General features: G+C 45.8%; 1 protein-coding gene across 2 annotated transcripts in view; it reads right to left on the bottom strand.

The window, feature by feature from the left end:
- Positions 1–25,522, bottom strand: part of RGS22 (regulator of G protein signaling 22) — a 742,354-nt gene that overhangs the window by 476,672 nt on the left and 240,160 nt on the right. For both annotated transcript variants that reach the window (XM_069220550.1, XM_069220549.1), the window contains exon 11: positions 20,761–20,918. In XM_069220550.1, coding sequence (XP_069076651.1) covers positions 20,761–20,918 — 158 coding nt within the window. The remainder of the gene's footprint in view (positions 1–20,760; positions 20,919–25,522) is intronic.

Below are 25,522 nucleotides of genomic sequence, written 5' to 3' on the forward strand. Positions count from 1 at the left end.
CAGTTCCTCTGCATGCAGGTAGGTGGTGCTGTGTGGCTCCACACTGATGTTGTCCCGGTCCAGAAATGATGAGTAGAGCTAATATAGGTGCCAACCCCACAGGCTGATCTCAGTTGTTTTTGAGACTGATGGCACACCCGAAACGGACAGCTCCAAAAGCAAATCAGAGTGACCAGTTTGCGGATTCCTAGACTTGAGATCTTATTAAAAAATAGAGTCCACTGACAGAACTGGTAGGATGGGAGGATCGATGAAGAATTTGCAGCGAGAGAGAGTCTCTACTAAATAGGGAGTTACTGAAGGGAAGTAAATTGTTCTTCTGCTAGAGACTTCCAGCAGCAGATTCCTCGCCTTTAGAATAGATACCAAAGCAGTCACTAATTGGAGGCGGGTGATCGAAATTGAGCCTTTAGTTGGTAGATGTATGCACCTTGCCTAAGTAGGGACCACAATCTTAGTCAGGGTAAGTCAGTTACACACCATAAATTAACCTGTGCTCACCCTCTGGTAGCCTGGCACAGAGCAGACACGGTTAACTGAAGAGAAAATGTGTACAGTACTTGTGCAACACCCAAAGCAGTAAAACAGTGAAAACACCACACAAAAGTAATCCACACCAGGTTAGAAAGACAGATATTAATCTACTGAACAAAACAAGAGAAAAACAACAAAAATCCAAAAAGAAGTGGTCGAGATATTAATTTTTAAGGAATGTCTGCAACTGAGGTGCTTAGAAACTTAAAGAGCCAACGGGGCGATCTAGTCGCGCTAGACCAAGGTAAATCCAAAGTTCAGGCTGAACGCGATGGAGCGTGGGCTGGCTACAGGGGTCAATCTTCTCCATGCTGAAACAGTACCTTCAGCAGCAGTTTCTCCTTTAGGGCAGAGGTGCATCACACACCTCCTACGAACGCAGCAGCTGCAGCTTTGATAAAATGGTCAGTGGACATGACCATTTTAGTAAAGTGCACTATGTCTCGTCTTGGGGTGAGGCCATACCTGCTGCTTATTGGCATCAGGAATGACAAGCTTAAAGCCAGAAAGTGTGTGTGTTGGATTGGCCGGGTGTCTTGCAACGGCCAGCCTGACATGCACACTTCAGCCTGCACCAAAACTAGCTGTGTAACAGTTGGGTGGACTGCAGGCATAGGCTCCTAGTCTGAAAAGGAGTGTTGTAGTAGCCTGCTCTGACCAATCATGGCGCTACTCTCATGCTGAAAACGGCATTAGAGCAGCTCTAGGATTGGTTAGGTTTGTTGGCTCTTCACTTGAATATATTCTGTATAACTTGATGGCCGATGCACCTTATGCATGCAGTGTGCTCTGTTCATGCGTTTTACTGGGTGAAACTATGCCAGTGCAATGCTGTAGGGTGAGATACATAAGGTGCTATGGGGTGAGATGTGTAAGGTAACAGTGCTATAGGGTGAGATGTATAAGGTGTTATGTATGCCATCCAGCAAGTTAAATGTGTGAATACCGGTGGTCTGCACAGGCTGTACTAAGCACGTTGTGTGAATGGCTGTCAGTGCTCGGCACATGCAGTGTAGTTGGCGAAGTTAGGTGTTCTGTAGATGCACCGCGCGCGAGAACCTGAGGAATCACCAGTGTTATGTGCATGTAGCAGGGGGTGAACATGCCCGGGGAGGGCTGCCAGCGTTCTGTCAATGTAATTCAGTGGATAAACGTGGAACAGCTACCAGCGCCCCAGTGTGTTATCTTGTGGGGCGTCCACCAGTGGCACTTTCCTCAGGTGGTCTTATAACTAACTTGTGGCTTAAAACCGGTGTGCGCTAAATAGAGCAAATAAATAAATCAATAAATAACTCCAGCGCTGTCATTTGATCATTTCAGAAAGAAGTAATTGTTAGGCGTCGAGAAAACTGCATCCAATGCGGAGAAGGGAAGAGCTGGAGATGAGGGTATTGGACCGGATTGGCTGACGTAGAAAATGGACGGTAGGCTGTTAGTGAGGACCCTTCTTATCTCTCGCTTTTGTTTGCCTGGCTTTGAATTTAGGAAGGCTTGCACAAATGAATGCATACAGACATTGGCATTTAGTGTTTGCCTCCAGGGCTGCTCAGCTGACTTTGTGGAATTACCTTTTGCATTGCACTCCAACCCATCACCACTTCGACAACTTCCAGGCCATCAATCATATTTGCAGCAGGATTCCCTGCAGTAAACACTTTTGAAAATTTCACAAATGGGCTACATCCGAAAGGCGTCGTGAATGCAGCTGAGTAATTGGTATAATAATGTTCTTCTGTAGACAGTGTGCATGTGAAATTGCGTACTTTGGTAAATTGTTGGTACGGAAAATTTGTTACAGTTTTGCGCATTTAACATTGCGGGTGAAAGGAGAGGGGAAAGCTGGTGTTTCATGCAGCATATTAGATGAAAAAGTACGATAATAACTGCCAGTGCACGTGGCACTGTGGGTTTAAAAAAGGTAAATGCTGGAGGGCAAGTACGCAATGAATGGTACATGGTGGCAATTCATGCAACGTAGAGTGAGAAAACCCTGGTAAAAGCAAGCAGTGTATGCAACACTGGATGAAAGGCACGATGAAAGCTGGCAGTTCATGCAAACAGGTAGGTGACATGCATGGAAAAATCTGTCAGTTCATGCACCAGTAGTGGGTGACATGAATGGTAAAACATGGCAGTCCATGCACCATAGTGGGGGATATGGATGGTAAAAGATGGCAGTTCATGCACCAACACAGTGTTCTCAGTGCCTGGATACCCTCACAGGTGATTAGCGCTTTACAAATCCTGACTGATGGATTGACTTTAGGCTCTGTGGTTTTCTAGGAACAGTGGAGTGCCTTCCTTCTCTGAAGACACCAACTGGATGCTGGTCCTGCGTCTCTGGGTCTTCCCTGCACATGTGAAACCAATGTTAGAAAGTACTTTTGTTTTTATTTATTTAGACAAAGTACATGTTTTTTCCAACTGTTAGTTACACTAATTTGATGGGGGTACAGAGCTATTAATAAGTTATTCCTATCAGCTGTCCGTGAGTCCCGATATCTGCTGCTCTTGATTCGCCCGATCACTTTCAAATATCACTCGCCGCCACTGAGTATCTTGTGTGGAGGGTTGTGCCGGCGTTGAGAATCTGATGTGGAGAGCAGAGGAGATGATGTGGAGGTGATGCATTGGTTCTGATCTGCACAGTGAGGGGATGCACCGTTGTCAAGCCGCGCAGCCATCGATTCTCGAGCAGTGGTGCAGTGTCAAACCCCTTTGCAAAAAACGTGGTGCCATCAACATCAAGCTTTGCAATCAGTGATGCTAAGGAGATGTGGCAGGACTGATGGCGATGCATCGGTCTGGAGCTGTGCAAAGCCCTTGTCCTCAGTGGCAGCAGCGATGCGTGGAGGAGAGATGTGGCGGTTCCAATCGGCGCAGTGACAGTACTAAGTGGATTTTTGTAGAACACAGCTGCAGACCCCCTTCCAAGGGCCCAAGAGTGGACTGGCACTACTTGGCAGGGTACGGCTCACAGCTGGCAGAGTCGAGAAGCTGTAGCAGAGGTGAGTGAAGTCTTTGATGTCCCTGAGGCCTCAGAATAGGAGGCAAGCCAACAAGCCCTTGGAGTCACTTTGGTTCTGGGGATATAGAGAATTAGGTCCAGTCTTTCTCACTCCCAAGCAAGGAAGGCAGCAGGGCAGTCACAGGAAAGCAGGAGTCCTGCAAAATCCGGCAGAGTGACAGTCACTTTAGCAGCACAGCTGGGAGAATGTCGTCAGGTCCAGAAGTGTACCCAGTCGAACCTTTATTGTAGGGGTGTGATGCTATTAATTGTGTTTGACCAATGACTTTGTGTTTCACCACTGCGCATATTAGCTGCTCAATGTTCAAAAGTAGCACATTATGGGGGTGATTTTAACCCAAGGTACCGCCGCCAAATGACCGCACCGCGGTCAAAAGACCGCGGCGGCCATTCAAACATTTCCTCTGGGCCGGCGGGCGCTCTCCAAAAGAGCGCCCGCCGGCCCAGAGGAAATGCCCCTGCAACGAGGACGCCGGCTCAGAATTGAGCCGGCGTAGTTGCAGGGGTGCGACGGGTGCAGTTGCACCCGTCGCGTATTTCGAAATTCTTTTTGGGGCCCTCTTACGGGGGCCCCTGCAGTGCCCATGCCATTGGCATGGGCACTGCAGGGGCCCCCAGGGGCCCCGCGGCACCCCCTACCGCCATCCTGTTCATGGCGGGTTTCCTGCCATGAACAGGATGGCGGTAGGGGGTGTCTGAATCCTCATGGCGGCGGAGCGCGCTCCGCCGCCATGGAGGATTCACTGGGGCAGCGGTAAACCGGCGGGAGACCGCCGGTTTACCCTTTCTGACCGCGGCTGAACCGCCGCGGTCAGAATGCCCTCGGGAGCACCGCCAGCCTGTTGGCGGTGCTCCCGTGGTCGGTGACCCTGGTGGTCACCGGCCGCCAGGGTCAGAATGACCCCCTATATGTTTTGTTCAGTTGAGCCGCCTATTGGCTTTGACATTGCATTAGCCATTACATTCTGTATTCTGCCTATTGGCTTTGACATGCTGTATTCAGTTTAGCGGCCTATTGGCTTTGGCATGGCATTAGCCATTGCATTCTGTATTTTGCCTATTGGCTTTGACATGCTGTATTCAGTTTAGATGCCTATTGGCTTTGACATGATATTAGACATTACATTCTGTATTCAGCTTAGCTGCCTATTGGCTTTGACATTATATTAGACATTACATTTTGTATTAAGCTCAGCTGCCTATTGGCTTTGACATGATATTAGACATTACATTTGATATTTATTTTAGCTGCCTATTGGCTTTGACATGACATTAGACATTACATTTGATATTTAGGTTAGCTGCCTATTGGCTTTAACGTGGAGTTAGACATTGCAGTTGAAACATCGCAGATGTCTGTATTCTTCCAAGCTGTGTTTTTCCACAAGATGAACCAAGCTGTTTTCTTCACACCAGACTAGACCTGATAAGAGAGAGTACATTTGGTGTTTTCCTTTCTGCTCAGCCTTGGGAATAGGAGAAGTCTAGGAGATCTGGCCAGTCTCCAAAGGCTTGCGTAGTTTTCCCGAGTCTGAGAGGAGGGGGCACGCTTTTGTAAGGATGACTCTGGGCTTCAGTGAGTTAGATTCGAAACTGCTTGACTTCAGGCTGGAGCTAGACGTCAGTTGCCAGTCTCCCGTTTGGGTAGATAATCTCTTTCTCGCAGTTGACCGGAGTCATCAACTTGCAGACCCCAGAAAGATGAAGCTGAATATTTAGGCCTTGCCGCCTTGCCCATACGGTGATGAATTTTGACTTTTATGCTTTGCTACTATAATCATACCTATATTTGCTGTGTACATTGCAACTGAGAAGTACTGGGATATATTTTGTTTTCATTGCTGCGACTACGTGTGCTTGAAATCTATTAATTTGTCTCAAGAACTTGTGGGTGGGGAAGAATTAACAACAATAAAGGTCTTCTTTGCACTCAGAAGTGCATTCCAGAGAGGTTCTGTAAGCTCCGATAGGAGATATGTAGGAAGGCAGAACAAGGGGTGACTTCAAAGAGGGGCTTTGAAGTGCACACAGATCCTCCCTTTCCTGTGCTGGCTCCGGAAACATGACATGGGGGCATGCAGCTCTTTGTGTGGGGACAGGTACAGCCCTATTCAGAACCTTCCAACAACAGCCATAGGCTCACAACTGATGTAATACCTATATGATCGATTGTCTTTGGCTATCTGAACATTACTTACTATAAATGCCTTGAGAAAGCCCTGGCCTACGCGCCTGTGGGGCGAGACGTGTTGGCTGGCCTAACTCATATATTCCTTTGGAGCTATGAGTGTCTACATTCCTACCACGTATTGTTTGCCTTTCTCAAATAATAAACTGGATTTGGAGCAACACTGATATTGACTTTAGCCTTGTTGATGAAAGTCACGTCTTTAGACAAAACTGACTTGGAGAAGTTTAATTACATTTATACAGTGGGCACCTCACCATCTTTTGACTTACGTTTTCTCATGGAGGACTAGGGTCCAATGTCCTCTGGTGAAGTTCCTACGCCTCATAAATATCAATAGGCATTCATATACAGGGAGTTTTGTGGTCTTTGGACCCCCCCCTTTTTTGTTTTTTGAGTAACAGCCCTATTCAGGTGAAAGTGTCAGTTACTCCCTCCCATTCCGACCAGGATGGCTCATCCACCAGGTGATGTGAATAGCCCATCCGGCACACCTGAGTTGTCTTTGTGTGTGACTGTGTAGGGGGAATGCACAAGGCCCAGCTGTCACCTAAACCAGAGTTATATTGGAGGGAGGCAGCAGGTACACAGGGATTAAGAGCAGAAAAATACCAACTTTCTAAAAGAGGACTTTTTAAAAGTTGTAATCATAAATCCAAACATGCCATACTTACACTGCATCCTGCCTTATGGGCTATCTAGGACCCACCTTAGGGGTGTCTTATGTGTAATACAAGGGGATTAAAGGCTTGGAAAGGGCTTTTTAATGCTAAAACAACAGGGCAGTGAAGACTCCACAAACAGAATGCAAAGGCAGGTTTGAGACATATTTAAAGGGTTACTTAAGTGAGTGGCACAATCAGTGCTGAAGCCCACAAGTAGCTTTTAATTTACAGGCGCTGGGCAGATATAGTGCACTTTACTAGGGACTTAAAAGTAAATTTAATATGCCAATTGTGGATACACCAATGTTACCGTGTTTTAGGGGACTGAGCACATGCACTTTAGCACTGGTTAGCAACGGTAAAGTGCCCAGAGTTCTACAGCCAACAAAAACAGATCAGCAAAAGTGAGGCAAGGCAGGCAAAAAGTTTGGGGGAAGACCATCCTAAGACTGATAGGTCTAAAAGCGGGCCTGTGACGACTCAAACCATAAATTCCTGTATAATTGAGAGGGCAAAATACCCTCCAGGGGGGCCTGATAGTCCAAACAATAGCGCTTTGTGAATAGTTTTGACAGACGCCCACATAGCTGCCTGGCAAATCTGTAGATAGGGACTTAGGGCCTGATTCTAACTTTGGAGGACGGTGTTAAACCGTCCCAAAAGTGGCGGATATACCACCTACCGTATTACGAGTTCCATAGGATATAATGGACTCGTAATACGGTCGGTGGTATATCCGCCACTTTTGGGACGGTTTAACACCGTCCTCCAAAGTTAGAATCAGGCCCTTAATGTGCTAACGAAGTAGCCTGGTAGAATGAGCATGAAATCATTACAGAGGCTGATTGTTAGCCAGTTCATAGCAGGTCTTAATGCAGAGCAAAATCTAGCAGGAATGGTTTTCTTCTGCACAGCCATGCATTTATTTGCTCCAGACAACCCCACAAAGATCTGATCGCCCACTGGAGTTCTTTGGTACGATCTATATAAAACCTTACTGCTCTCTTGGGGCTCAAGTGATGAAGTCTTTCCTCCTCCTTAGAGGGGTGAAGCGGAGCACAGAACACCAACACAGTGATGGTTTGACCAACATGTTTTGGCATCACATGTTTTCGTAAGAAGGATGCTTGAGTCCGTGGATTCAGTTTGTCTGGGAAAAAGGTGGTTAACAAGGAGAGCTTGAAGTTAACGTACCTGCTGTACCAATGTAATGGTGAAGAGGGTAAGAAGCCGCAAGGGGTAGCTGTAAAGTGGCTCAAAGGGAGTACGCATTGTGGGAAGCTGACTCTGTATATACTATATCAAAATGAGATATAGTGTGCACAGAGTCCAGGGGTTCCCCAGAGGCTTTACGGAGGCTAAAGTATATAATACTAATGCTCTCTTTTTGTAGTAGTGTGGTTGAGCAGTTAGGCTTATCACAGGGTAATGCAAAGCATTGCTGTACGTACACAGTCAAGAAATGAGGCAGGTAAGCACCCGCAACTTTAGAGGGCAGACGACCTGGGGGGTTTAGGTGAGCACCAGGGATGGGGGTGCTGGTGGGCAGAGGTTAGCACCAAACCCACACCCTCAGCGGCACAGGGGCGGACGGGTGCAGGATGCAAACACAGCATCGGGTTCCCAATGCTTTTCTATATGGGGACCCTGGGGGTCACAAAGATGCTGCAGGCTGGGTACAGGGGGTCAGTTCCAGAACACCAAAGGCTGGACAAGGAGGAGGGCCGGCTGCTGAACGTTGCTGGACCGTCAGTCAGATTCCCCAAGGCCAGGGGACTGCAGGTGCAGGGGTACCTTTTGGCGTCAGGTGTCTCTGCCCGGTTCTCTCGGTGTCAGGGGGGGTCCTCCGGATTTAGGCTGCAGGTCATCGTATTGCCCAGGAGGGATCAACCCACAGTGGACACAATGTCAGAATCGCCTGGGGACCTGCTCTTGACAAGTGGGCCACCTGGACTCAGGCCATGGGCATCAGGTGCAGAGTGGGCAGGGATCGCGGATCAGGGGAGGTTCTGGAGTCCTCCTTGGGAGTTTCTTGTGGACAGGGCCACTGTCCTCGGGAGTCCTTGGTCCACTGGTGGGCAGGCAGTCCTCTGGAGGTTTGGAGAGGTTGCTAGTCCTTCAGGATGTGTCGCCTTTTTGTAGCAGGACTTCTGAAGCTGCAGACAGGCTGGTAGGGCTCAGGCAAAGTCAGTTGGTGTCTGGAGTCTTCTCTGCTGTAGTCGGCTTAGCAGTCCTTCTTTTTGTTTCTTTCTTCTTTTATTCTTGAGGTCGCCAGGAATCTAGTGAGCTAGGTTCAGGGGTGCCCTTAAATCCTATATTTAGGGACGTTAAAGGGGTCAGAGGGCAGTAGCCAATGGCTACTGTCCCTGAGGGTGGCTACACCCTTTGTGTGCCCAGTCCCTTTGGGAAGCGGGCACATTCCTAACCCTACTGGCCCCTGTTGTACAAACTAAAATGGAGGATTGTGCAGGGAGGGGATCACTCCAGCTCTGGACACCTTAGGGTGGACATAGCTGTGGTGGTCACTTCTCTGTTTGACCTAATTTTCCAGCCAGACTTGCCACCAAACGTGGGGCTTTGTCTGGGGGTGGGCATCTCCATTAGCTTGAGTGCCCTCGGGCACTGTAAAAGGAAGCCTGAGCCTTTTGAGGCTCACCGCCAAGTGTTAGAGTTTTGTTTCTGACTCCAGAGGGCACAAAGCCCTTCACCCTTGGGATAAGAAACGTGTCTTTTAGTGGCAGGCTGGCGCAGACTGGTCAGCCTTACATTAAAGGGTTGGCTACAATACAGGGGGCATCTCTAAGATGCCCTCTGGATGCACTGTACAATAAATCCAACATTGGCATCAGTGTAGGTTTATTGTGCTGAGAAGTTTAACAAACTTTCCAGCCTTCCGTGAAGCCATCATGGAGCTGAGAAGTTCATAGTGACAAACTCCCAGCTTATGTACTTAATATGGCCACACTGCACTTACTATGTCTAAAAAAGGACTTAGACACTGTAAGGGCATATTGCTCATGCAGCTATGCCCTCATCTGTGTTATAGTGCACCCTGCCTTAGGGCTGTCAAGCCTGCTAGAGGGGTAACTTACCTATGCCACAGGCAGTGGTTGGTGGGCATGGCACCCATGGAGGGATACTATGTCAACTTTACCTTTTTCTCCCCACCAGCACACACAATCTGCAATGGCAGTGTGCATGTGCTTGGTGAAGTATCCCTTATGGTGGCACAATACATGTTGTAGCCCTTAGGGACCCTCCCTGGTCACAGAGCCTTTGGTACCACTTGTACCTTTTACAAGGGACCTAGCTGTGTGCAAGGGGTGTGCCAATTGTGTAAACAATGGTACAGTTTTAGGAAAAGAACACTGGTGCTGGGGCCTGTTTAGCAGGATCCTAGCACACTCTCAGTCAAGTCAGTCTAAATATCAGGCAAAACATGGGGGTAACCATGCCAAAAGGGGCACTTTCCTACATACATCAGGAATGTAAAGAATTAGGGTCCCTCTGTGGGATGGCAAAGGGGGGATGAGGCAACAGATGATGTAACCTTTTCTGGAAAATGAATAACAATTGGATACTTGTAGGAAGTTGGCTCTGTATATACTATTTCAAAGTAAGAAATAGTGTGCAGAGTCCAAGGGCTCCCCTTAGAGGTAAGATAGTGGCAAAAGTAGATAATTCTAATGCTCTATTTTGTGGTAGTGTGGTCGAGCAGTAGGCTTATCAAAGGGTAGTGTTAAGCATTTGTTGTACACACACAGGCAATAAATGAGGAACAAACACTCAAGGACTTACTCCAGGCCAATAGGTTTTTATATTGAAAACCACAATTCAAGATTTACATTTAACACTTTAAATGCAAGGTACTTCACTTAGATACTTTAGGAACTTTGAATAAAAGCAATATCATATACAGTCTTTGTAAAAATGGCAATAAGCTATTTTCAAAGTTGACACAGTGCAAAAATCAACAGTTCCTGGGGGAGGTAAGTAAAGGTTAGATTAGGAGGTAAGTAAAACACTTGCAAGTCTCAGTTCTGGGGCATAGGCAGCCCACAGTTGGGGGTTCAAGGCAACCCCAAAGTTACCACACCAGCAGCTCAGGGCCGGTTAGGTGCAGAGGTCAAAGAGATGCCCAAAACACACAAGCGCCTATAGAGAACAGAGGTGCTCTAGTTCCAGTCTTCCAGCAGGTAAGTACCTGCGTCCTCGAGGGCAGACCAGGGGGGTTTTGTAGAGCACTAGGGAGGACACAAGTAGGCGCACAAAACACACCCTCAGCGGCACAGAGGTGGCCGGGTGCAGTGTGCAAAGCAGGCGTCGGCTTTCAGGTATGAAACAATGGAGGGACCCGGGGGTCACTCTAGCGGTGCAGGCAGGCACGGGGGGGCTTCTCGGACAGCCACCACCTGGGCTAAGCAGAAGGTCGCCTGGGGGTCAATCCTGCGTCGAAGTTCGGTTCCTTCAGGTCCTGGGGGCTGCGGGTGCAGTGTTGGTTCCAGGCGTCGGGTCCCTTGTTACAGGCAGTCACGGTCAGGGGGAGCCTCTGGATTCTCTCTGCAGGCGTCGCTGTGGGGGTTCAGGGGGGTCGTCTCTGGTTACTCACGGGCTCGCAGTCGCCGGGGAGTCCGCCCTGAGGTGTTTGTTCTCTGGATCTCAAGCCGGGGGCGTCGGTTGCAGAGTGTGAAGTCTCACGCTTCGGGCGGAAACGTGTAGTCTTGGAAAGTTGCTTCTTTGTTGCAAAGAAGTAGCTGGTTTTGAACAGTGCCGCTGTTCACGGGAGTTACTTGGTCCTTTAGTCCAGGGCAGGCCTCTGAGGCAACAGAGGTCGCTGGTCCCTGTCTGATGCGTCGCTGGAGCAGGTTTTCGAAGTTGGAGACAGGCAGTTGTCGTCTTCCTCCTTCTCTGCAGGCTTGTAGGTCAGCAGTCCTTCTTGTTTCTTCAGGTTGCAGGAATCTGATTTCCTGGAATCTGGGGAGCCCCTAAATACTGAATTTAGGGGTGTGTTTAGGTCTGGGAGGGCAGTAGCCAGTGGCTACTGTCCTTGAGGGTGGCTACACCCTCTTTGTGCCTCCTCCCTGTGGGGAGGGCGGGGCACATCTCTAATCCTATTGGGGGAATCCTCCAAACTCAAGATGGAGGATTTCTAAAGGCAGAGGTCATCTCAGCTCAGGACACCTTAGGGGCTGTCCTGACTTGTGGGTGACTCCTCCTTGTTTTTCTCATTATCTCCTCCAGCCTTGCCACCAAAAGTAGGGGCAGTGGCCGGAGGGGTGGGCATCTCCACTAGCTGGGATGCCCTGGGGTGCTGTAACAAAAGGGGTGAGCCTTTGAGACTCACTGCCAGGTGTTACAGTTACTGCAGGGGGAAGTGAGAAGTCGGGTAGGTATTCAGAGAGCATCTCTAAGATGCCCTCTGGGTGTATGTTACAATAAATTGCATCAGTGAGCATTTATTGTGCTGAGAAGTTTGATACCAAACTTTTGAGTTTTCAGTGTAGCCATTATGGTGCTGTGGAGTTCGTGTTTGACAAACTCCCAGACCATATACTCTTATGGCTCCCCTGCACTTACAATGTCTAAGGTTTTGCTTAGACACTGTAGGGGCATAGTGCTCATGCACATATGCCCTCACCTGCGGTATAGTGCACCCTGCCTTAGGGCTGTAAGGCTTGCTGAGGGGTGACTTACCTATACAACAGGCAATGTGATGTTAGCATGGCACTATGAGGGGATGGCCATGTCGACTTAGTCATTTTCTCCCCACCAGCACACACAAGATGAGAGGCAGTGTGCATGTGCTGAGTGAGGGGTCCTCGGGGTGGCATAAGACATGCTGGAGCCCTTGGAGACCTTCCCTGGCATCAGGGCCCTTGGTACCAGGGGTACCAGTTACAAGGGACTTACCTGAGTGCCAGGGTTGTGCCAATTGTGGAGACAAAGGTACAGTTTAGGGAAAGAACACTGGTGCTGGGGCCTGGTTAGCAGGATCCCAGGACACTTTCAAATCATAACTTAGCATCAGCAAAGGCAAAAAGTTAGGGGTAACCATGCCAAGGAGGCATTTCCTTACAATACTTAAACAACAAATGCGGATCTGGCAACTGCAGAAAAGTTGTAGGACCCAAAAGATTTCCTTTAACAATGTCCAGGGCAAAGTCTTGACAGGTGAGGGCCAAAACAAATAATATAACATCAGATAACTTTCCCTGGAGAGATTCAATCTTATGAGTGCTGCACCAAGCTATAAATATATCTCAATGACAGGAGTAAACAGTTTTATTTAGGGGGTGCCTGGCTATCAAGATGATATCAACCACCTTGGAGGAAGGTCAAAGGTGTTCAGCTGTCACCACTCAATCTCCAGGCATGGAGGTAGAGATTGGGCTGGCCCTGTTGCTGTGATAGTTGATCCTCCTGGAGGGGCAGCCTGATCAGATAACAGATGCTCAAGCCCAGCAGTTCTGGATACCAAACACTTTTCTCCCAATCCGGAGCCACTAGGATGACCTGGCCCCGTTGGTCCTGATCTTCTTGAGAACTCAGGACTGGAGTGGTATCAGCAGAAAGGCATAGAGGAGCCCCGAGTTCTGCTCACATCATAAAGAATATCAGAGCGAGAGATGTCCTAAAGACTACAGTGGACAAAAGCTATGACAGTGTACGTTGTCAGCACTGACAGCTGAGCTCATCCCCCTGGCATACAAGGATACTGCTAGGTGTTTCACCACCAGGAAGATCCCTTGGATCTGTGCATAGAGCCTGGCTGATAGAAGAAATGTGTCCCAAATGTTTCCACTCGTTTAGACTCTCTATTGGGGGGAGTGGCGTTAAAGGTGTTGGGGGGGGTTAGTCCTTTTAGTGGAGCTTGCACCACTAAGCTCTCGGGGAAGGGTGCTGAGAGAGGAACGTAGGGTCGTCTGGGGCAGGCAATGGCACCTCTAACAATGCATCTGTTGAATGGAGGCCAGGAGCAAAGTTTGCCGCAAACTGCCAATAAGGTGTCTGTTAGTGTCTCAATGAAAGGTAAAAGGGGCTCAGAAGATGTCTACCTCTGCTGGAGAATTTCTGTCAATACGCTAATTGTAACCTTCAAGGTAGGAGCTGGAGGTCAAGGAATTGGCATAGGAAACAGTTTCCTCTGTGGCTGGTCCAGGAGGTAAGAGAAGGCCCATTTCAAGGGTGTTACTGAGACGACTAGTCTCCTGCAAGTCATTATACCAATTATCATCTTGGTAGGGGTGAACTAACTCATCACCCATGTTGTAATTATTGTCCGCATCTGTGCGGAAAAGTGAATATAGGGGATGATGTCTCCCCTGTGGAGGCAGCAGGTCAAGTGGAGGGAGTGGTGCCTCAACTGTCACTGGTTGCAACTTCAGTCAAGGTCAGACTAGCACAGACTCTGAATTGGACTGTACTACGAGCACCCCTTCATCCTACGTCAATTGATTTGGTGCCAGAGTCAAAATTCAAGGGACCAGAGTGCACTGTGGTGCCTGAGGCGTGGTTGGAATCAGTGCTGGAGGTGTCATGATGGGCTTGGATGGTCCAACTGACGCCAAGCGCAAACCTATCCGAGGTACTCCAGATGGAAGGCTTCTCAGCTTCTTGGGTCCAAAGGCACACCGGAATGAGTTGGTAAGGATCCAAAGAGCCAGAGCATGGCTGCACAGAACTCTTCAATTTGTTGAGGAGTGCAAAGCGTCAGTGCAGAGCCACACAGCATCACCTACTGGCACACAGAGGTACTGTTGAAAACTCAGGCTTTGCGCTAACTAGTTGCGGGATCAGCTTCAAAGTCATGTGACTCAAACATGAAATCGAGAGCCATGGCGCCGCTCTGTGCCTGATGTGGTAAATGCGAGTTGCAAGAAAGGGGATGAGTCTCGCCTCAATTTGTTGTGTTTCTTTTTGGACTTATAGAAGGTTTGGAATGCAACAAAGACTGGCCAGAGGAGGGGTTTTGTTAACTCCTGGAACAGGACCAGGACCAGGAGCAAACCTTAGACTTGGACTGTAACTTACCAGGAGTCTAGTGCTTGGTGATGTAAGGTTTTGCCTCGCGGTCCCAGATGGTCTTCAGGTTCATTGACACGCAGTCTCTGCAGGTCTTGGGGTTGTGATTCGACCTCAGATACCACAGACACACCTGATGGGGATCTGTCACAGACATTTGATTGCAACAGTCCATACAGCGCTTGCACAATAAGGAACATTTTTTGAAAATATCAAGAAAAAGATTCTTCGAGAGACAAGATAGAGAGCTCCAGATCTGCATCTGGTGGCGTGAAAAGAATTGACATCAGCGTGTGGGAGTGACACCTACATTGGTTCCACACGTAATTTGCAAAGCATCAATCCAGAGCCGTACGGTATCACCTGCTGAGGTACTGCTGAAAAGTTTCTGGATCCAGTCTGATCCCTGAGGAATATTAAAAAGGTGTGGAATCTGCAGCTACAGGTCTTTATCAGAAACATATATTTACCATTCAGGGTCGATTGGGTATAGCCACTACATTCCTCAACTGGGTCAGACTTCTTTATCGTGCTCCTTTGGCCCACATCTGCATATCTATACACATCACTTTATGCTAGGCAACCTGGCAAGGATGACCACTCTGACCTATCCTCTTTGTTATTCCATTAAAACCTGTAGCCACCAAACTACGAGAACCTTACTCCGAATGTGCACTAACATATGCCAGTCGCCACCTTCTCTTCTTGCTGCATTAAGATGATATTATATTATTCGAGGAAAACCAGTGAGAGAAACTTCACCCTTTTTTGGGGGGGAATTCCTCCTCTTTGGTGTTTTGTTTGGGGGTAAACATTAACTGGGATAAAACTCTGAATTTTCCACGAACAGAAAGCACCAACAGATTCTCCCTAGACTTCCCATTGATATGGTGTAAAGCAGTGATACTCAACATACAGCCTTGGGCCGCTTGCAGTCCTCCTGACCTTTACACACAGCCCCCTGTTCAACAGCAGCACTGGGTTGCTGTTCATTTGACTCAGCCCTAACATTAAAAAGTTGTTAAATAAATGAGCAAGCATTTATTTACAGGTTAATTAAAGTTAAACAAAGGAAGTAACTAGGGTGTCCTGTACCACTTAATTTTACGAACAGCTTCATTTTTAAAGACAACTTGTAGTAAAAGTGTAAAAGTATGATAAAGGCTGTTCAAAATGTAAAAGTGTATTTCATTATCATGCAGAATCATTTCACCTTAGCACATCAGATCATATCAGTGCATTGAGAAGTATTTTTTTTTAAAGTGATAGTTTTCAAACAGAATTTTAGAAACATTCATGCTTCGCCCAACCTGACAACAATTCCAATAAAGAACTAAGAGGCAAGTCAGTTGTTATGTGCACCCTTTGGGTAACTACGGATGCTATTATAAATGGACAAGATTGCAATTCATTAAATCAAACACAAGAGAAGGTTTAATATATAGACCATATCCTGAAGTCATATCATGCAATTCAGCCTCTAGATGATTATGCTTTGCTCCTCCCCCACTAGATGATTATGCTTTGCTACTCCCCCACCCTAGAGGGATACCCTGCCAGCCTCAATGTGGCCCTCAGTCACTCCACAGACCAAACATTTTGGCCCATGGGAAAATGTTTACAAGTGCCTATGGTGTAAAGGTTCCTTGAAATACCTTGGCATTTGGGTCAAATGTGATGCTGAGGCATTCATTAGGGAGAATTATCGTGTTGCTATAGACCAACTCACTGAACAGATGGCAGGCTGGTCTGCCCTCCCACTGTCACTGGGCGGACCCATCATCCTAATGAAAATGTGTAACCTGCTAAGCTGTTATACTATTTTGTAAGCATCCCTCTCCCACTGGAGGGAGCTTATTTTTAAACTAGTCTTTCATTTCAAGATGACTGGCAGCCCATGCTACCTCAGACGGCACACAGAATCAATTGGGAGACTATGATACTCCCCTTTCAACTTGGTGGGCTTGAGGCCCCAAATTTTGATCTACACTACCTTTGCTACTTACTTTCCACACTACAGGTTTAGACGCCCGTACTCCATATTTACCACACACTCTTATTGAACTTGACAACGTGCCCCCCTCCACCATAATCAGTACAGCAATATGTACCATCCAAGTTTGCCACATGTTGCTTAAGTAGGTTGGCCCGGGAGATCAGTTACTCTCCCAGGTTTCCACCCCTCACCGGAGATTCCTGGTTACACCCAAACTTAAGTCAATATCCTAGTTACACTCTGTGGGCCTAACATCATGGGACAGCTTATTCAACAGCAACAAGGTCATTACTTTATCACAGGGGTGAGAGGGATACCCCTGTTCCCCTCATAATTTATTTTTCTATTATCTTCTCTGCAGTGCATGTAAATCTGAGATTCCTGATGACCCATTGGAACCTGTGGTTTTTCAGACTTTGGATCATTCCTTGGGAAAGTCCTCTACAAAGTAACTGATTGCTGACTGTACCGCTCAATGCAAGCAGAGAACCCCAGAGTGACTCTGCAAGGATGGGATAGAAAACCACATTGGGGGAACTGATAACAGGGGAAGTGTGGCACTTCTGTTGTGGGCAGACAGGTATGTTATCCCTGACTGACAGACTTTAAACTATCCATTTCAAATGTTTGCATAGCACGTACTGCAATCCAGACAAGCTGCACAGGTGTGGCCTCCAGGAGCACTCCAATTGTGCCAGAAGCGGAGACCTGATGCTGATTTTTTACATTTGGCATGGATCTATCCATTCATGCAGGCTTAATGGAGAGAAATTGCAATGGCACTGGAAAAGTGTTGAGTTGTGTGATCCCCATGGATCCTAAGGTGGTTGTTTTGAGTAGGGTGGGTGGTCTCCCCACGCTACAAAAGAAATATATAGTTCTATCTTTTCTGCTGGCGAAAAGATTGGTGGCCTGTCGCTGGGGTAGGGGCAGGACTCCCAGGTTCAAAGCATGTTGCAACCCTTGCCAAAATGTGATGTCCAACTTGAAGATCTGCCTCTGCCCAATTCCAGACCCAGGGATATATGGCAAACTGTGCAGTCAGGTCTGCATATGGACACTGCTCAGCCTCCGCCGCACATTTCACAGTGACAAAATAGGCAATATTCAAGCTGTTCCTGGAGTTGTTATAGTTAATGGTGACCTAATGAACCACAATGCCAAAAAGACTAGGCAAAAAGACTGAAGGGAACTGGGCTAACTTAAAAGCTGAGAATATTGTAGGTCAGATAAACTGAATGCAGCAGATCAGGAGTATCACTCTTTAGATTCTGGGAGTTACGGGGTTGAAGAGGATGTGGCTGTATTGCAAATTTTCCTCAGCCTTCAAACAGTTTAGAATAGGCATCCCTTAGATTGCTGCAACAACTGTGAGGGTGATTAGTCCTGCTGTGATCCAGGATCTAAACTTCACTCCACCACTGAGCCAGCCCAGAAATGCATGCAGTCCCTCCATGTGTAAGAGGCAACAGCTGTGTTACTGCTAGGTTACTAGTAGCCATTTACTGTAAATTTAGATCCATCAGTCACATAATTTCCTGTTTATTCCAACTTCCACCCTAGCTGACAGTGGTTTGCTTGTAAACACCAATCTTTTAAAGGTGCTCTGGAAAGTATTTCAATGTTTTCACCATACTTTAAGTTCACCAACAATAAGAAACTCAACAAGAAAAAGCACACTAGTCACTGCGTCACTTCTACAGGAATCTGCAGTAAATGTAATAACTGAATGGCCAGACTTGAACAGTGCTGCAGTGGTACCTAGGAACATGAATGATAGGATCCTGAATGCAATATGAATATAAATGGCCTCCAGGACCAGCAATTTTAATATTTACGGCATGAGAGATAGAATTGAAATAGCTGCTGCTTCACTGGACACCTACAATATTTCTAGAGCAAATAACCAACTTTGTGTTTTCCATGGTCACCTTAGCATACATGCACCTCCATCAGCACTGGAAAACACTCCACAAAAATTATATTCTTCACCATGTCACATCAACAGTAGTCAGGTGGCCAATGTTTGGCTTGTTTGTCTGCCCCCGGACAGCCTGGAGCCCAGGCTATTCTTGAATTAAGCTTGGGTGAGAAAGCAGAGGTTGGTGCAATTCTCTCATCTCAGAAAAATAGTTATAGAAAGTGCTCAACATAATCAGCCTATGCTTAACATATGGTAAAACACTATCCATCTTGAAGTTTAGACTACCAATGAGCTACTTTGGTTTTCCAAGGGTAATTGTTTCAGAGAGCAGGTCATGACACCGATTTGTGGAGTTAATCTCAGGAAATAACCAGAATAGTCTATCAAAAGTATCAATTCCAGGAACCAATGAAAGCACAATTTACCCTGGAGGAAGTCTGAGTCCCAGTGGAAACCACTACTATGGGACCATAAAAGGGTTTAATGAAATTGTAGAAGAACATCAGTCATACTAATATTGAGGTTTAGATGATTATTCTTAATTTTTTTTTTTTTTAAAGCACTAGTACAGACAAATACATCTTCAGAGCACTGGGGGAGAAAGAAGAAACAGCAAACAATAACAGTACAACTGTTCAGAAAAATGCTTTTTGGAATAAGTCTGACTGCACAAGTTCCCAGAATTATCTAAGGTCTCATTTGAGGCAAAGAGATAGTAGAAGTGAGTTTCAGAGTTGGGAGCCTTGTGAATGTAAATATCTTCCTCAGAGAAAGTAGTAAAAAAATTAAAATAGTCCCACTTGAAACATTACTCCAATAACATTGAGTGCATGAAGTGAACAAACCCAAACCTCCTTAAGTGTTACTTTCACCCTTTCATACTTCTCTCCATCTAAACTTTCACCTTTCCATATATTCATTCATCTGTTCATTTCTACCCCTTTGAATCCTTTCAGCATTTGATCCTTACTCTTCCATTCACCCTTTCACCCTTCCACCCATTAATTCTTTTACCCTTCCATCGTACCTCTTGCCCTTTTTTCCTTCTCTCCTTTCACGTTTCCTTCCTGCCACCCTTCCCCTTTATTCACATTTCTTTTCCCTCATCCTTACTTTTTCTTTATCTTTCTCTCTCATGCTCACTGTGTTTGTTTGTCCTTCTCGCTGTTTTCTCCCATTTTAATTACTTTTCTTTCTCTTTTCCTTTTACTGTGCATGTCAGCCCAAACTCTTCTTTCATTGTATTCCCTAACAGTGTTAATTACGAGCATTTTGTCTGCAGCCCTGCAGACAGAAGGTCCATAAACAACTAATTAATATTTAGGTGGAACCCAGGTAATCAGTTCACTGGACACAGTTGCAGTCCCCAACCAAGATTCTAGAATAAGGGTTTTCTTTGCCACAGTCTTCCTTACACAGTTTGCATGTACATAGGAGCAGTGTGAGAAGACGTTGAAAGACTGACCTTTGGTGCCTATCTGGGTGCTATGGACAAACTATTGGAAATGTGTTCTGGAGCAATGCTATATAAGGCACTTAGGTCTAAGAAGAGAAGAGAGTTTGAAGTTCAATTCACCAAACAATCACAGGCAGACGTGCAGGAAATTCTTAGTCTTGACACTTAAACCCTATACCCACTAGGAACTTTCTAGTGGCCAACAATGTTTAGTACACACCTTTCTAACGGAGTGTGTGTAGCGAGAATAAGGAAGCCATGAGACACTCATTCACTTCAACCTCATTCCACTAGCGACAAGATCCCCAGCTGGGGGAAATCAACATAGTGTCCCATATGAGTAGAGGCAAACGTGAATTATTGCCATCAAAAGCATTTTATCTATGCACCTGCAGCACTATCATTTATTTCCCCATTTTATATATATGTGTGTATTTTTACCCTCTGGCAAATGTTTTTTTACCCTCTTGCAAAATACAGAGAAGAAAGTCTTGCTTCGACTCTGGGCTTTTCTTAAGGAGCTGGTGGCAAAACAGTATTAACACTAATTATCAGTAGCTCAGATTTAGTGGCCTTTCACACATGTATGCACTGGGAAAAGGAGAGCACGCTTAAAAAGAAGACTGCTGGCGAGAACCATAAAACGTGCAAATGAATAGTAACAAAATCTTACACATCCCTTGTCAAGTGTTTTCATGCATAATTTCTTATTTATGTTACCACAGCTCTTTGCAAGGTTTTACATCTGTGTTTTTGTTAATCCCCAGCTAGGGCATCGAGACAAGTTAATTTTTGTGCCTTACTCCGCTATTTGAGAACCAAAGACAGAGAACAAACATAACTAAAGGAAAAATAATACAAAACATCAAATTAAAGAGGATACAAAGCATTAAAGGAAAGAGGACAACATACCCTAGACTTGACCATGCTAAAGCTGCCATGCTTACCATGCTGTTCGGATTATAGATGTGCTTGGGTTGCTCACAGTGGTTCTTATTGAAGTGCTTTTCAGTCTCAACAGATTTGCTGAAATTATCCTGGACTTAGCAGGGGAATCCAGCTTATTAATTTTAGTGGAGAGTAATGTCTGAGAGCTGTCAGTTCTCTGAAACAACAAATAAAAAAGGGAGAAATGTAAACTTATTTTTGGTTGCACCCAAGTAGATTTATTTAAAGACAGTGGGATCAGTGATAATGATTATTCTGAACTATCTTGTTTCTAATCACTAGTATCTAAGATTCATCGTAAGACACTTTGCATTGATTAAGACCCAGATGCATAATTGCTCACTTTGCACATAGTGGAAAGTTTTTCCTTTTTCCAGTTTCACAAAAGCCAGAGACATTTCCAACAGAAACCTATGAATTTCCTGCTGTGCACTCCAACCCGCCAATGATGGATCACCAACATTGACGTAAATCTGCAAACAAAGGGTCAATGTGACAATACACATTTTTTTGGCACCTGGACAGTATTTTTTTTCACTTGAGGATATACCTTTCCAAATATATTCTGCTTAAACATTTTAGTATTTCAAAACCTTTAGCACACTTTGGCACTATTTAAGCCTGGGTCGTCTACGCATACATTAAGAAGTGCATGGAAGTTGGAATGACATTCCAAATGTTGGTGACTACACTCGAGGTATAATCCATTTTCACTACTAAGAAATTATCAGCACATTTTGTGGATTGGTTGAAATAGTAAGTGACATTTGCACAAATAAAATCAGCATGTCCTGACCTTGTGCCTAAGGATCTGGCTTGTATGTACATTTTATTACATAATGTATTCGGCACAGTGTGTGTCTTATGTACAGAATAGATTTTATGAGTCAAATTCTGTAAATCACAAAAGTACTGATACTTTAAGTTAAGAAAAGATTAAAGACAGCTATTATAGTGTTGATAACTTCTGTCTATTCTGAAGCACAAAAGTTGTAAAGGCATCAATATTAGCTCGATCAGTCACTCCCTACTGGATGATATGAAGAGGCCCAAATATGACTGTAAAATAAATCAGAGAAATTGCCCTACCCAGCATCTTGAAGTCTACTGACTCATTTAAACATTTTAAACAAACAGAAACAACCAAGTGACATCTATCTGGGTCCAAGATATTAAAATCTGCATTTAGAGGTACAGAATGAGGGTTCTGTTATTCTAGGAAACCTGTCCTGGAGATCTCCCCCCGCTTGACACATCACTTGCAAAATATAACTCAGATTTTTAAAAAAAGGTACTCATCTGGTTCCTGTAAAACCCTGAACTCAGAGCTGACTTGTTTATTTACTTAGTTGTTTTGCAGAGACCTAAGCAAGTCAGCTAACAGTTCCTTCAGAATATCTGTCAGTATAATGCAAGAGAGGTACTGATTATCAAAGTTTTTTTGCAATCTTTTTTATTTAAGACAAAACACCTAAAATACAACTCTTCACTCTCCTAATCACAAAATACATTTTCAACATTTGGAGACATCCATTCTGTGTGTTCGATATGCCTGTCAGTATTGTTGGACCACCATAGGTACTGCTTGGGGAGCCCACCTCCTGTTCACTCTCAGCACTTGCCACCACTTGCCTGGGGCCGGTTTGTGCCTCTAGGCGCTCCGCTTCCGCCAGCAGGCCCACCTCGCCATCAGGCGAGCAGTGCAGGCCCCGCCTTAGCAGTCTCCAGCAGCTATGCAGGAATCCTCTCTCTCGACCACTCTCCTTCTAGCCACGGGTCTACCTCACCAGCTTTGCAGTGAAGGCAACGCGTTGGCCGTCTCCTCCAGTTGCGCCTCGGTATCCTTGATCCATGTTTCTCTCTACATGCTCTCGCATGCAAATCTGGCACAGAAACAGGTGTCAGACGGATTTAGGCACAGATGAAGAGCTATTTAATTTTTTCAGAGATCGGAGCCACTTTAGCAAGCAGGTATCTTGTTCGGTTGCTGGCCACACCCTGTCATTCAAGGTTTGACTAAAGTAACATCTACTGTTAAAGCGACCAATCCTGGACGTTCAGAGGAGGTCTTTTTTTTTTTTTTTTTTTTCTCATTCAGCCCCGCATTCTGAGCCACCTCTTGATTCGTACAACCTTCTCACCCTCTAAATAAGAGAGGGACCCTAACCAGGGGGTGCACCATTAGATCTCCTGGTTCGCCTAAGCAAACAAGCAGGAGTGGCAAGCGGTGAATAATCATTGGACGAAAAACAACGAACCAATTTCAAATAGTCTCAAGACAGCCAGTTCTCAAAAAGAAAAAAAATGTCAAACCACTCCTCCACATTTTAACCCCTTAGCTGCTGGGCCTTTTCCCCCCCAGTGCTGAGCCCTTTTTTGGCTATTTGGGGTAGTTCGCGCTTAGGGCTTCATAACTTTTTGTCCACATAAGCTAACCACGCCAAATTTGCGTCCTTTTTTTCCAACATCCTAGGGATTCTAATGGTACCCAGAGTTTGTGGTTTACCCTGGAGGAGACCAAGAAAATAGCCAAAATACAGTGAAAATTTTGTTTTTTCCAAAAAAATTGGAAAAAAGGGCCGCCGAAGAAGGCTTGTGGTTTTTTCCCTGAAAATGCCATCAACAAAGGGTTTCTGGTGCTGAAATCACTATCTCCCCACCTTTCAGGAACAGGCAGACTTGAATCAGAAAACCACATTTTCCAACACAAATTTGGCATTTTACTGGGACATACCCCATTTTTACTATTTTTGGTGCTTTCAACCTCCTTCCAGTTAGTGACAGGAATGGGTGTGAAACCAATGCTGGATCCCGGAAAGCTAAACATTTCTGAAAACTAGACAAAATTCTGAATTCAGCAAGGGGTCATTTGTGTAGATCCTACAAGGTTTTCCTACAGAAAATAACAGCTGAAATAAAAAAATATTGAAATTGAGCTGAAAACAACAGCCATTTTTCTTTATGTTTTACTCTGTAACTTTTTCCTGCGATGTCAGATTTCTGAAAGCAATATACCGTTTTGTCTGCTGGACTCTTCTGGTTGCGGGGATATAAAGGGCTTATAGGTTCATCAAGAACCCTAGGTACCCAGAGCCAATAAATGAGGTGCACCCTGCAGTTGGTTTTCATTCTATACTGGGTATACAGCAATTCATTTGCTGAAATATGAGGAGTGAAAAAGAGGTATCAAGAAAACCTTTGCATTTCCAAAATGGGATCAAGATAAGGTTTTGAGGAGCAGTGGTTATTTGCACATCTTTGAATTCCGAGGTGCCCATACTAGCATGTGAATTGCAGGGCATTTCTCAAATAGACGTATTTTTTACACACTCTCTTATATTTGGAAGGAAAAAATGTAGAGAAAGATAAGGGGCAATAACACTTGTTTTGCTATTCTATGTTCCCCCAAGTCTCCCGAAAAAAATGATACCTCACTTGTGTGGGTAGGCCTAGCGCCCGCGACAGGAAATGCCCCAAAACACAACGTGGACACATCCCATTTTTTCACAAAATACAGAGCTGTTTTTTTGCAAAGTGCCTACCTGTGGATTATGGCCTCTAGCTCAGCCGGTACATAGGGAAACCTACCAAACCTGTACATTTTTGAAAACTAGAGACCTAGGGGAATCCAAGATGGGGTGACTCGCGGGGCTCTGACCAGGTTCTGTTACCCAGAATCCTTTGCAAACCTCAAAAAGTGGCTAAAAAAACAAGTTTTCCTCACATTTCGGTGACAGAAAGTTCTGGAATCTGAGAGGAGCCTCAAATTTCCTTCCACCCAGCGTCCCCCCAAGTCTCCCGATAAAAATGATACCTCACTTGTGTGGGTAGGCCTAGCGCCCGCGACAGGAAATGCCCCAAAACACAACGTGGACACATCACAGAAAACAGAGCTGTTTTTTGCAAAGTGCCTACCTGTAGATTTTGGCCTCTAGCTCAGCCGGCACCTAGGGAAACCTACCAAACCTGTACATTTTTGAAAACTAGAGACCTAGGGGAATCCAAGATGGGGTGACTCGCGGGGCTCTGACCAGGTTCTGTTACCCAGAATCCTTTGCAAACCTCAAAAAGTGGCTAAAAAAACAAGTTTTCCTCACATTTCGGTGACAGAAAGTTCTGGAATCTGAGAGGAGCCTCAAATTTCCTTCCACCCAGCGTCCCCCCAAGTCTCCCGATAAAAATGATACCTCACTTGTGTGGGTAGGCCTAGCGCCCGCGACAGGAAATGCCCCAAAACACAACGTGGACACATCACAGAAAACAGAGCTGTTTTTTGCAAAGTGCCTACCTGTAGATTTTGGCCTCTAGCTCAGCCGGCACCTAGGGAAACCTACCAAACCTGTACATTTTTGAAAACTAGAGACCTAGGGGAATCCAAGATGGGGTGACTCGCGGGGCTCTGACCAGGTTCTGTTACCCAGAATCCTTTGCAAACCTCAAAAAGTGGCTAAAAAAACAAGTTTTCCTCACATTTCGGTGACAGAAAGTTCTGGAATCGGAGAGGAGCCTCAAATTTCCTTCCACCCAGCGTCCCCCCAAGTCTCCCGATAAAAATGATACCTCACTTGTGTGGGTAGGCCTAGCGCCCGCGACAGGAAATGCCCCAAAACACAACGTGGACACATCACAGAAAACAGAGCTGTTTTTTGCAAAGTGCCTACCTGTAGATTTTGGCCTCTAGCTCAGCCGGCACCTAGGGAAACCTACCAAACCTGTACATTTTTGAAAACTAGAGACCTAGGGGAATCCAAGATGGGGTTA

Source organism: Pleurodeles waltl, chromosome 2_2, assembly GCF_031143425.1.
Source record: "Pleurodeles waltl isolate 20211129_DDA chromosome 2_2, aPleWal1.hap1.20221129, whole genome shotgun sequence".
Lineage (NCBI taxonomy): Eukaryota > Metazoa > Chordata > Amphibia > Caudata > Salamandridae > Pleurodeles > Pleurodeles waltl.